Source organism: Puntigrus tetrazona, chromosome 8 (assembly GCF_018831695.1).
Source record: "Puntigrus tetrazona isolate hp1 chromosome 8, ASM1883169v1, whole genome shotgun sequence".
Taxonomy (NCBI): Eukaryota; Metazoa; Chordata; class Actinopteri; order Cypriniformes; family Cyprinidae; genus Puntigrus; species Puntigrus tetrazona.
The window spans coordinates 14,010,545-14,024,648 of NC_056706.1; the positions used below are offsets into that span (position 1 = coordinate 14,010,545).

The window sequence follows — 14,104 nt, forward strand, 5'->3', positions numbered from 1 at the left end:
AAAAAATCAGAAAAAGCTGTGCCTTTATTGTACACGTCTCCAATGTGCAGTGCTGGAGTTTGATGAGTCACATTTATTAAAATAACTGATGCTCTCTTATTCGTATAGCTGAAGTCTAACAGAGTCTTTTACAAGCTCAGACAAACTTTACTGTGCGTGAATCTGTGCACCGGACCCCATTAAACAGTCGATGGCAGATACATGTGTCAAGATTAATGTTCCCTGATGGCTCTAAACACGTCATTTTGGGTCCTGCTCACACACTTTATGAAGTGTTTGCATTTGGAAAACATTTGATTTGTTTATTGGGCGTTGAATAATTGCAATAATGCATGTGATTTACCTTCAACCTTCAACCAGCACAGACAGAGACAAAGCTCAAATGTATTCAGTAGCGCGTGTGCTACCTGTCAGAGGAAGTCTGGGATTAAAGTGATGAAGTCAGATTACGAATGGTCTTTCTTGGGTGAAAGGTCCCAAGCCAGGCATTTAAGAGAAGGAGATCAGCCTCTCTGTGGACAGACGGAAGACATGATGGAGGGTGTCAGTGAGGCGAGAGGTGAGGACATGACTCGACCAGCCGCCTGTCTGTGTGATGTGTGTATGGTGAACAGTCAGAGACACATGTCCATCACACTTGCGCTGACAAGCTGTCAAATTATGGAGGCAAACCATCCGCTCCAGTAGACAATTAAGGTACAGTGTTTTGAGGAAACATGATGGGTTTGTATAGCTTTTTCTATTAATTAGGTTACAGTGGTTGACAACTGTCAGCAGTAGTTTAATTACATTTACGTTTAATCATTTAGCAGGCACTTTTATCCAAAACAACTTACAAATGTACAATAAACAATAGAAGGTTTATATACAGAGAGAGTTTATAACCAGGGATATAACCATTTCCTCTGTAAAAGCAGTAAACAAAGCAGCGCAGCACCTGACTTTGAAACTTGCATCAGTCAAACCATAGCCTTTTGAAGTTTATGCTATATCTTAATTTACATGTATAGTTTTTTTTGTTTGTTTGTTTTTTTTTTCCTGTAAGAAGAATGCAACCTTGGATTACATTGTCATTATTATTTATATAATAAGGTTAGGGCCATACAAAGTATGTGAGTTGTTCCAGAGGTGAATGTAGCAAAAAATATAAAATACTCTCACTGGGATTTTTTCATAGCAAGATTAAAAGGGATAGAATGGTGAAATTTTATTAATTTTGCTTTCTACTTTTAGTTTTCAGTTGGTAGCTTTAGTCCATGTAAAAGGTTTTAGCTCATTTCATGTTTTATTAGTTTAATTATGTGTGTGTTTATACATTATAGTGTATTATTAAATTATATATAACTATTTATATATATATATATATATATGTGTGTGTGTGTGTGTGTGTGTGTGTGTGTGTGTGTGTGTGTAAATTAAATTAAAAATCTATTTCACCTAGTTTTTAAGCCATTCCTTCTGTGAATCACTTTCATTATCATTATTTGCAAACATTGTCATAATCAACCACCAGAAAATAATCTTTCACACAGACACTAGTCTGACGCGTGCAAGATTTCAGCATAACCAGCTTTGTCAGATAATTTTCTTTTTGCTTTCAGAAATGAATATTGCAGTCCCGTTGTACCATGTAGCTCTGACAAAAAATCAGCACATTAGTTCCACAATCCTTCCTCTCGCTACCACAGCAAAATATTTATTCATTTATTTACATTTAAAGCTGTCAGGACGAGGCAGCTGCTGTTTCTCATCAGCCGGTGGACTATGCGTGATTCACAGGCCTCACTAACTCATCAACGTCTGTGGTCACTCTGGCTCAAGGTTACAGTGGTGACTGATGGCCCTGTCCTCACACACACAAACATACACAGGCACACGCAAAACACACATGCAACCATGTTTAGACAAGCCTCTCTAACTACCACCCAAGGTCACGCTCACAGAAGCAGACAAACACAGCGGGTGAACTCCGTCGGCACTCGCTGTGACCTTAAGAGCTCTGATTGGATAAGAGGTAAACACTGCAAATGGGAAATTGGAGCATCTGTGTGATCCGCACTGGAAAAGTCAAAAAATAAAGGATATATAAAGACGTTACAGAAGCTTGGCAAGATAACACATGACTAAAAGGGTGATGTTCATATCTGCTTTGAAGGTTAAACAGACAAGAGGCGATGATTGCTTCCTCTTCAACTGAGTCGCTTATGATAAAGTTATGATAAACGGAATTTGCGAGGTAGTTATGACTTTAAATTCTTTTAGATAGTCGCCAGGCGTCTTTCTTCCCCCATTTACATGAGAGTTTATATTTGAGGTGTTCATTCAAGGTGACAATTTGGACGTGCGCACTTCGTTGAGCTCTTATGCTGATTGACGTATGAGAAACTTTTCTGCTGCTCAGACAAATCCTTTCCACAGCAGCAGGAAACGGAGAGGCCTTTTCAAATGCATTATTTAAAATGGAGGACAGGAGATGATGACTGCTCAGATTCATTGTATGTTTTATAGCTGGCCTGACATCACTGGTGCCTGCGCCGTGGTGACAGACAAGGAGAGTCTTACCAGGTACAAAGAGTCTTTGTGATGAATTGTAATGAGCAGCGCTGCCCTTTTGCCATAGAAATTAACGAAGATTTAATGCGTGAGACAGCATGGTTTTTCTAAATCCATAAATTCATATGTGACAATATAATTATAAGAGTCCCCATAGGAAAGGAAAATCTCTTTAGTATCTCGCTTGTTTTACTTGGACAGCAAGAAGATTGAATGCAGAACAGAACAGAAGTTTCTTAAAGTTCCCTACTTCTTTCTTTCTCTCTCAAAGAAAATTCAAAGAGATTCAGTTTTATTTGTGTGTGTATGTGTATTTTATTGAATGTTCTGAAAAAAAGTCATCATATTTAATATGTACACTTTTGTCAATGAGAGTACAAGAAATTAATTAGCCAGAATGCATTACCTTTGTTGAATTTAAAGTGGTTAGGGATGACAAGCCAAAATGTAAAAATCACCAATCATCGACAAAAAGACCAATTGATTTTTCCATTCTCCCCTTCTCACAATCCTTAGAAAAATTCAGATTTTCTTGATGGTTCTGCAGATTATCTTGTCAAATTTTCCTGTGTTGACGGGTGGGTTATAGGAACGACTGATCTGCTCGGAAGAATGTCCTACATGTCCAATATTTCCTATCAGAAATACGTTATGTATGGGAATCCCTGAGGAAAAGTGTGCGCGCAAGCTGAAATGAGATGATTCCCAATCAGACAGCGAACTGACAGAAGCATTACTTACTTCCAGCTAGTATGTAAAGTCTATCCGTCACAACACCAAACCTTTTTTCTGCTAAATTTTTGGTTAAAGAGGAATACACATATACTTATCGCCATTTCGTCTTGCCTATTGTCTGCCATTATTTACTGTAAAGTCCCATTCACATACTGTAGTGACACTCCACACACAGTATGAACGAAATTGTTAAATCAGTTTTTTTGTTTTTTGTTTTTTTTTTCTTTTCTTGTTTTTTATATTATCATTTATTGTTATTTGTGTGGGCTCTCACATAATAAACAAAATCTGATAAGAGATCAACCTTAAGCCAAAGTCAGGAATAACTGAATTTCTTTACTGTATTTGTAGTTGTAAAATACAACATAAAAAAATTGTTTGACCTTACTTCAGGCATTTAACCCCTTTCTGACATCTGAACTGGCTTGTTTCTGGGTAATTAGGATTCATTTCTGCAGCACTCTGTTGCAATTCAGTACTGTACATTCTACTGCCATTTGCAATTCAAATGCCACATCTCTAATTAATTTTAATATGAGCATTTCTGCTCTCTTAAAAGCTTTATATTCATATATCAATGATTGGAAACTGTAGTAGAAATTTTTTTACTAGTCAGGATTCTAGTCAGAAAGGGCAATATTTGATAGCATAATGTTTACATATTATGGGGAGATAAGCCTACAAACATTACTCCGCTTATTAAGCTAGAAGAGAAAAAAGTATACTAACATTATTAACAAAAATGACACACATTAGCTTAATTGAAACAGAACTCGGAATCTTCTGAGCCATGAAAGCGCAGCCAATGATTACTAAAATTTTCATCATCATGTCTATTGAAAACCCTGTTTATTTAACGCAATACTTTGTTGCTCTTGCACAAAAAAGACTCCCTTTACATAATGCTGAAACATCAGTAAATCATCTAGTGCTGTGTGAGCAAAGGCTTGTGTTTATAGCGTGAGAGCCGGGAGCCTCGTTCTTGCGTGATCACCGGGCCAAGGCAGCGACTGATCGGGATGTTACGAGCAGAGATGATTCTTGGAGATGGGGTGGAGGCACTGATTGACGTGTCAGCTTTTTTATCGGGGTGGATGGCCACGGCTGTCAGCTAGAGAGCGTTTCTGCCGGCGTGATGGATTATTTACAACTCTTGCACCGCCGCCGCTCGCCACATCCTCCAAGTCGCTCCCGTACATTACATGGCCAATTACGCCACGCTGGCCATTTTCTCATCTCAATCAAATTATCTCTACATTGTGTTTAATTTCAGTCGCAAAGAGCCCAGACGTTTTTACATGGGTCTGTGGAAACAATATATCACCCTGGGAGTCCTGTTGAATGGGCAAACAGGCTGCCATAAAGCAGTCTTTGGAAAATAGATAACACAGCTAGTGCCGGCTTTTTCGATTAAAGTGGAATGAAGGATGAAGAATGAAATTACTCGTGCTAGTATTTCTCCTTAATTCATGCACTTTACTTAAATGGGAAGCTCGCTACTAAGACGCCTGCGACGGTGAGAGGAGAAGTGCATTGTAAATTCATACATTTTCCCTTGACGTAGATGGAACCTCCGCAGACCGCTTTCAGACAGAATGACGAAAGACGTATTTACATTTATTTAGGTACATATTTATTTTTGCATGGGCAACAGCATCCGGAATGTGATCGATTGTTATTGATTCACAGCGATGTTATGGATTAATGAAATTCGAACGAATATTACCATCATCAGCAACTTTTCGATTCGCAGACCGAAAGCCTGTGCTTTCGTGCCTCGTTTGGAATTTGCATTGGATTTTCTTGTAGTTTTGTGCCGGTTGCCTCGGGACAGTCTTATTTCAATGCCATGTATTTTCATTTATTTCTTTGCTATTAATGCTGCAAGTCTCCCAAAGAGGAGCTTGATGAATAGTGACACAAACATGGTATGTGCTGATAAGCTTACAGTGGCTGGATTACTCCCATAATCCTCTTCCTGCTCGTGGTCCCATTACCCACTGCACAAAGACCCATGCAGGGGTCACACACCAGGTCACGATTGCATTGTCACCACCCATCATACTTTGCTTCTGCCACCATCGGCCAGGTGCAAACAGCACTCTGTTGGAGTGTTAGATGGTATCTGGGGACCTTCCTCTTGTGGCAGATTGCTGGATGTTGGATTAATGCGGTTTTGTTGGGAGGAGAGAGGCGGCACGCTGGCACCGAGTGCTCTGGTGTGAGACCACAGGGACCTGACTGAACTATTGCACTTAGAAAAGGAGCTCTTGATTATTCGAAGTTCTGTTTTTGAGTGGTGCAAGTGTACTTTGTTGTTACACAGGGAATAATGAAACAGAACCAACGTCTGATGATTTTATGGGATGTTGGATAACTGAAAGTAAACTGCTTTTGAGCCCCTAATGAGAAACTGAGCCTTGGGTGAATAGGGGCTTGTGGACATTTCCACATATTGTAGGTTTGCAGATTGTTTTCTCTCTCTTTCTCTCTCTCTCTCTCATAAAAATAAATGTTCCAAATAGGATGTTTTGTAGCAATTCCATACAGTAGAAAATCCATTTTGGGTACCCGAAGAGACATTCGTTGAACAGTTCTTTTAAAGTACCATTTGTACTTAGTGTGGAGGACATTGAATAAGCTAAAGAGCCCTTTTTGCACTATAGATGGTAAAGGTTTTTCATGGAATCATAGCTGGCAATAGAGAACCTTTATTTTTAAAAGTGTTTAGAGCAAACATCCTTTATAGTAACATTCAGGCTTGTAAAACTTTGAAATAACAGCAGAGTTCTAACCTGGACATTGATAGAGGTGAGTGGAGACAATGTCCAGATATTTCACGAAATTGCCCATGTGAGTTATCTTCTCACAAAGAGTATCATATTAGTCCCATGTTAAAATAAAAAAGTGGAAACAAAATCATTTAATCTATATATTTTTTATACACGTGAATGAGAATAATAGTTCCATTCTAGACTTTTAACAAGAAAAAAGTTTTTATAATAAAGCCATTGAAAAAATAATTTTAAGAATGAATCATTATGTGATTATAGAAAGTTGTAAGGAAACTTAACATCCAATAAGACAATCTTCTAAAACATTTAACATAAAAAATATTTTAGAAGCATGTCCCATTTTTAAGGTTGCTTTTATGTATATTTTTGTATTATTATTTTACATGTATTTATTTATTTAAACTTTTAGTCTTATTGCAGGCTTAGTCCCTTAGTGCTATTTTTAAATGTTATTATTTTGAACTGTATTTTCTTTAACTCTTATTCTGTTGGAAGATTTTTCTCAAGACTAATTTGAATGTATGCATGCATGCAATGTGTCTATGCGTGTATGTCTTTTTTTAATATACTAAAAAGCCGTCATAATTGTCTGAGGACATATTCTGATTTTTTTTAAGGTAATAAAAAAGGAACCAGCTCTGACATTTTCATAAATTCAATGTAGGCGTTCAGAGTAAAAATAAAATGAAAAATTCTTATTTATCTACTGTCGTCGTACTTGTTCCACACTTTGCTCAGTGTGGATCAAACATGGTAATGGAGAGAAATTACTTCCATGTTACCCGTTACAGCTTCTTGCCTCTGCTGTCAACACACGAGCCTTCGAGGCAATTATTTGACTGCATTATAATTATTTCATGTTAGGAACTGCAAAGATAACTGCTCAGGAAAGGGAGCATGGGAAATCCTGTCACTTAAACTAAGCAAGAATCAGCAAAGACAGGCTTGCTGTTTCAGCTGATTTGTCAAGAGTGCAGAAGCTTGATTATACTGTATCAATCTATTAAAACGCAAGTGATCAATAGCTCTGAAAGGTTGCTCTTTGTCGTGACACCCTGAAGCTTGACGTGTTTGCTCTGGCTCGCCCTTGAGGCCAGAGCACCGGTTTATAGCCGCAGTAAATCAGCAGCATATTTACAATGAGATCAGGACGAAATTATACAGGCAGTTCAGGGTAATTAAGCTTAAGGGGGATGCGAGAAGGATAATGCCATTGTCCTCGCAAACGAGAGGCTTCTGACCTGTTTCCTCATAGGGAACGCGCTTTGTTCTGTTTGTGTTATACAAATGATCCTTATACGAATTGCGTTAGTAGAACCAAACTGAAGATCGAACAGATTTCCCTGTCTTCTGCTGTTTAGACAAACAAATAGTCCAAAATAAAGCTAACCCCCCAGTTTTACAAACAAGGGTTTAACCTAGTCCTAGACTTAAATATTAATCTGTGGTGTTTCAAATAAAAACTTGCACTGACTGATCTTAAAACATATCAGTGCCTTTGTTTTGCCTCATGATCCACACTGGGGGGAATTCATAAAACGAGTTATTTCAGCTAGTCTGACTTATTTAGTGCCAAATCAAGTGACAATAAGGCAGACTAACTGAAATAAGCATAACGCGATGTATTTGCCGAGTAACATTTTATTGAAAGAAAAAGCTGTCAGGAATAGAGCCAGATCAAATGTGGAATAAGCTTGCTATAATGATGCCCAAATAACTATTTTGTTATGGCTGATCATTATTCAGAAAAAGAAGAGCGAGTTATTACATTTTGAGTGAAGATTATGAAAACAATTTTTCTCTTCGGAATAACATGCACCAACCAAGAGTTCACATTAAGGCCTTAATGAACCTCAAGAAAGTAAATGGGGTCCATTTTTATTTTGTCTTGACTTCATAAAGACTTTAATAGGATTCTGATGATGTCCAATGAGATTCCGCAGAGTGTGTTCTGAAACCTCTTGTCATGACTATAGCTTTTTAAAACTCGGCTTATTTGGTATTTCTCTTTTTTTTTCTCTCCATGATTATGTGATTATGATTTCACAGCGTACCCACATCCAATTTAGACTGTCCCTGTGTTATCAGAGACACAAGTGGCATAATTACGAAGCGTGAACAAGTTTGAGTGTTTCTGCGTGTGCCTATTTGTGTGTTGCCATGTGCGTTCATCATCCAAACCTCTGCCACGAGAGACACGGTGCTGCACCCTCGGAGATGATGGCATGATAAGTGTGTGTCAGTGGTGGTGTGTGTTGTAAAAAGTCACACTACAGCAGTGAGATGGGCCACCCTCCTGACAGACTGCACACAGTGGATGAATTATACATGACTAAAGCCGCAGCTAACAGCGAGGCTGGCTGACATTAAAGCAAAATGGCAATTGTGACACATAACAGTTTTGATGTATTTAAAGCGCTCATGCTCGAGCAAGTGTGAGCTAAGTACATAACATGCTGGAATTCGCTCGGAAGAATAATGTGCCATTTGAGGAATTAATCAGCGCTGAAAACTACCGGATCTCTTTTGCTGTCACATATGGCGTTCGTAGTTAGTAGCACAGACTGTTTTGTCTATGAGATCTTGTATTGTCAACTTTGCCAAGAGCAAAAATGGCTTTTTTCACAGCTCATAGTAATCTCATAATCCATAATAATATGCGAAATGATAAATGCACACGAAGCAAAAGTCTTGTTTTGCAGTTATTAAGCTGTTACAATGAAAAAGAGCTATTTGCTGAGTTTTCAATTTTACATATTTTGTGTAAGAGTTCATTATATTGAATCATTATATTATATTAGCAAGATATTCTACATTTTAAAATGGGTCATTTGAATGAAAATCATTTGTATTTTTGTCTTTTGTCCAGTAAAAAATATATATTATTAATTATTATTTAAAAAAATCCATAATAATAATAAATATTATGGCATTGATACACTGTAAATTATAAAGCATAAACCTTTAACAGAAATAGTGCCATGTTTTTAGTAGTGACATGTCCAAGGATTAGGGATTAAGGATTAAGGATTAAGGATACCCTTTTTTGAAAATATAAAAAAAATATTTATGCATATTTAATATAGATGTCATTTTACATGATATTATAGGGGGCTTTTTATCATTACTTTTGGTATAATTATGAATCACTTCATCTATTTTACTTGCAAATACATTTCTAAAATGAATATTAAGGTTAAAAATATTCTGTCTCAACGTAGAAACTAAAACTTCTTGGCAAAGTTTTAAGTTCTCATTTGGATCCGTTGGGTCACTTACGAGGTAAAAAGAGGTGGTGCGGAGGCATCTTTGTGCGGTTGGAGAATGTCAAAGTTCACTTCTAATTCTGGTCATCTCTCCCTTTGGCTCTCTTTAATGAACACACGCCATCTCACCTTCCACTTCCAGGGCTCAGGCAGGTGGAAAATATGAGATAATAACAATAATCATCATTCTGTGAAAGCACCTGGTTGAAGGACATTGCTTTCACTGTATAATTTAAACAACTGCTTGTATTTGAAAGTGGATAGAACTTGAATGTGTCTCCTTGAAGAGCTGTTTTTTTTTCTAATTTGTGAATTGTTAAAGGCATGCCACAACCACTCGGGCTCATTAGAAAGCAAAGAAAAGGAATAATAGGAAGGAAATGAAAGAGATGTGTGATTGTGGTTAACGGTAGCTGCTTATTCTTCGCTGGGTTTTCCCATTAATGCAGTGGGAGACCTCTAGTACTGAGGTTATGGCTCTCTCAACGGGCAACTCGAAAACACAATCTGGATGCAAATGCACATGGCCTCCTAATTGTCAGTAGATTTACAGCTGACAGCACTTCGGAAGACTGGGCGTCCCAGAGTGATTACGGGCTTTGATCTCGCAGACGTAAGACTTTACGTCAACCCACTGTCATTCGGGGTTGTCACTGCTGCTCAACAGCTAGTCAGACCAGATTTCCAGATATTCACAATCACTCTGAAATGACCAATTATGCCTCTTTGTGGTTCTTAAAGGCATAGCTTACTCAAAAATTTGTCATTATTTTATAATGTCTGGCTCTTTTTTAGGAGACATGTGAAGTCATTTTTAAAGAATACCCTTACCACACTGTCCATATGAAAAAAACGAGTGGAGTGTCTTTGAAAGTGTCCAATTCTCAAAAATACTGTAACCTGGTTACTGAAACCTGTTGTCTGTTGTCAATAGAGCAGTGATATATGAAGTTCATCTCAAAAGGCAATTTCAAACAGATTTCTTTTGGTCAGTGCGACATTATTCGCATGACCAACTTGAACTTGAGTGAAATCCTCATCGAATCCCAGAAAGATCCTGATGATATTAAATTATAGACATCACATGTAAATTTGTAGAAGCTGTATGAACATGGAATATAGTGTTATGCTTTTGATACCAAATCCCATTGGTTCTTACTGTCAGTAATATCAAATCTGACACAAAATAGGCTAATTGTGCAATATATAGTGTCAATAAAGACTTGTTCCTCACATGAAGCTACAAAATGGCTTCAATATACTTTGGAATGTAGCGCTTGACTTGGATAGACTACTTTATGATGCTGTTATGGTAGTTTATATGTTTATTTTGGATCTTGGCAGTCCATTTTCTATTCACAGTACATATGTTAAGGTTTTTTGTTAAATAAAAGAAACAAAGAAATGAAGGCTTGCAGGTTTTTAATGACATGAGGTAGTCAAAATGGTGAACTATGCCTTTAAGGAACATCAGACATGTAGGTCTGTTTGCTAATTTCCTGAGCCTGATTCTGCCCAGGGGATGACTCTGTTTAACTTGGACAGATCTTTTGCTTGAGGATTTTCCTAGATTTCTGTGTGAGCATCTCAATCTCGTCTGTGCAAACTTTCAGCTCACTGCCAGAATCAATACCTTCCTCCTTGGCAATGGACGGCCTACCTCTTACCATCAACTTTAATTGCATATTTAACAGAAAAAAAAAAAAAAAAAAAAAGAACAAAAAAACAGCATGATGCAGCCACTCAAATATTTAGCCTTTTACCATGTCTAATATACAGGCATATTTGTTCGGGTCAAGCGCGCTCTGTAACAACCTTGAACTTTTTCTTGGCTTTAAGACAAGCTTTAGAGGTTCATCCTGGTCTAGTAGAAGTTAAGCCAATGCTTTAATTAAGCTCAGCCATCTGCCTTGAAACTTTTGACTCTATATACACAACTGCTTTGAACCACGCACACTTTTCATGAGCAACTTTAATGACCTCACAAAGACTTGGACATCAAAATGATTGGAGCATGTAATTAATAACAGTGGCCACGTTATGTCTGCTCTTGTTTGGTGTCGAGAGGTTGTGATGTACTTTTTTTTCTGAATCCTGCTAACATATCAAGCTGATCTTAGCATTTTCAAAGGGAACTTCAGCATCACTTACTGAGCTAATGATTACACGTGGCATTTAGTACAGATGAGAGTGGAGAGTGCTGTAACACTTCCAGTTTAATTCAATTAGAAATTGGCTGTAGACAGAGGTGACAATAAAAGTTGCATAAAATCATCTATCTATCTATCTATCTATCTATCTATCTATCTATCTATCTATCTATCTATCTATCTATCTATCTATCTATCTAGTCGTCTGCCTGTCTGCTCTTATAAAGGAGTATAATTTCAAATTGAATTAATCAAGTTTTTTGGCTTTTAAATTTTAAACTTTATTATTACAGCTAAATATTTTGGGTTACCACCCATGCTCGCACTTAACACTAATTAAACAATTTCTTAATTAATTTGTTGCAGATAAATATGGTAATTTTATAGTAATAATAAGAATAATAATAACAAAAAGGCAAAATGTTACAAAAAACTCTCCCCAGTCTCTCTTATTTAACAGTAAATGATGAAGACCCCTGGCATAAAGCCCGCTGAGCTCTGTTTGTCAAGTACTGCCATCTTGTACAAGTTGATGGAAAATTTTATGCCTCTTGTCTCTTTTGTAATTATAAAGTTTTATTAGGTGTTTGTGGAAGATTAAAACACTATTAGCGCTGCTTCAGCCGTCAGATTCTCCAGCTGTTCCTTTTGTTTATGACCAAAATGTTTTATGACACCCACATTTAGTCACCTACACAATTATGGTTAATGAAATGCAGTGCTGGTACAGTGGGCAGGAGAAACATTGGTGAAGGGTACTATGTTTTTGTGTCGTGTTGGTGTAAGGAGAGAGAGAGAAGCAAAGATTACACACAATGACAGAGCAGTGTGCAGTTTAAGATACATATGAGACCACACACACATACAGAGTTTTCCACACACACACACACACACACACACACACACACACATATATATATATATATATATATATATATATATATATATATATATATATATATATATATATATTGACTGGCAGTATTTAAGTGTCTCTGTAATAGATGTCAAATTTCATAAACCTTCAACTTGTCCACTATTAGACCTTTGATGAGCAATTATTAAGTTCAGCAGAAACCCTGCAGCTGTCATTGCTTTTTATAATAAATGAATCACATGATTTGAAGGGACAGTTCACCCTACTCCCTTCCAAACTGTTCAGTTTCTAATTGGCTAAATGTTTCTTTTCTTTCTCTCTAGGTGGTGGAAACAAATCTTGTGGCTTTTGACTGTCACTGGATCATCATAAATGAGGTGGGTTCCTTAGCTGTTTTGAGAGAAATCTAGTTTATTCTTTCTGTAAGCACATTTGAATATATTTGCATCTTTATATCTTTATTGTCTAAGTGAGAGGCGGACAAGGGCTCATTTGGAGCCTGATGAAGGTGGCCAGATAAGGGCAAATTACAGCTCAATGATTTAAATGAGATTTGGCAAGCATGGGAGTAGCGCTCTAAAATAATTCAGTGCTTTCCTTAACGAATAAAGCATTTTTCCAAAATGATCCTGCGACAAGGAGAAGACAATGAAGATATAGACCTTGAGCCCATCTGCCTGAATTATAGCTATTTCAGTAACTTAAAAGTCACTCTCTATTGTAACCTCTATTCATCTTTCTGGTTTTATTTAAAATGGTCATATAAATCAGTTTGGTCTTTTTGAATAATAGAGTTCAATGCACTATGAAATTGTACTGTGACGAATTCACTCCCCAGTCCAAAAAAGACCATGTATTGAAACTTTATAACTTTTAGAAGTCAGCTAGATTCAATTGTTAGAAACTAGGTTTACCTAGTCATGTTTAGGTAGTAAGAAAAGAAAAGATTTTTATGACTGCAAGAACTAAATTGGTGTAAAAGTTGGAAAATCCATCAAACATTTCTGCTCCAGGCTGTGAGTGGCATCAGCTTACAACATTAGGAAAAAGTGGCTAAAATAATATTTTTAGGGCTGTCACATTACCTATTGAGGAAAAATCATGATTGATTTTGGATATGTTGAGTAACCACCAAGATATGGTGTTTTCCATGGACGACAATCTACGAAACGCACGATTAAAGCATTTTTCACGGCTGAATGATATGTTAGACACGGTTTATAATAATACAATTGTGATTTCACAAACTCTAGTATTAAATAAAATATGTGCGATACAGGTTAAATATGCGTTTTAATTATTTACATCCATATAGGTTATGTACGTGTCAGAGAGGCTCCTTTCACTGTAAATAAACCGCTGCTCTGCACAAACTGTTATGCTGTGTGTAGAATCTCAACTCCATGCAACATGTGCCCTTTCATCGGATTTGTAAGCCAAATCCTTTATAAACCTAACCAAACACAGGAGACAGCATCTACATCTTTCTCATAGGCTATATGTTCATCGCAATTTCAAAATAAAAGTTTAAACCCTCGCTCTGAGTTTCCGCAGTTTGATGTCCACGTATTCAAGATATTACAGTGATTATAGCATTACTATCTTTAGGACATGGACAAATATTTATTATCAAATGAGAATTTGAATTAAATGTCAATATTAAACAAGAATTAGATTGTAAAGTGTAACACAATCACCGGGCCATTGGAAGTGTTTGAGTCACATGAA

The 14,104-nt window shown here is 36.9% G+C and overlaps 1 protein-coding gene across 4 annotated transcripts in view; it reads left to right on the forward strand.

Moving 5' to 3' along the window:
* The window catches only part of grid2 (glutamate receptor, ionotropic, delta 2), a 313,350-nt gene that overhangs the window by 186,472 nt on the left and 112,774 nt on the right, over positions 1–14,104 (forward strand). For all 4 annotated transcript variants that reach the window (XR_006251662.1, XR_006251663.1, XM_043247756.1 and 1 more), the window contains exon 5: positions 12,700–12,753. Coding sequence is in view for 2 of the 4 variants with exons in the window: in XM_043247756.1 (XP_043103691.1) it covers positions 12,700–12,753 (54 nt within the window). In the remaining 2 variants the exon portion in view is untranslated. The remainder of the gene's footprint in view (positions 1–12,699; positions 12,754–14,104) is intronic.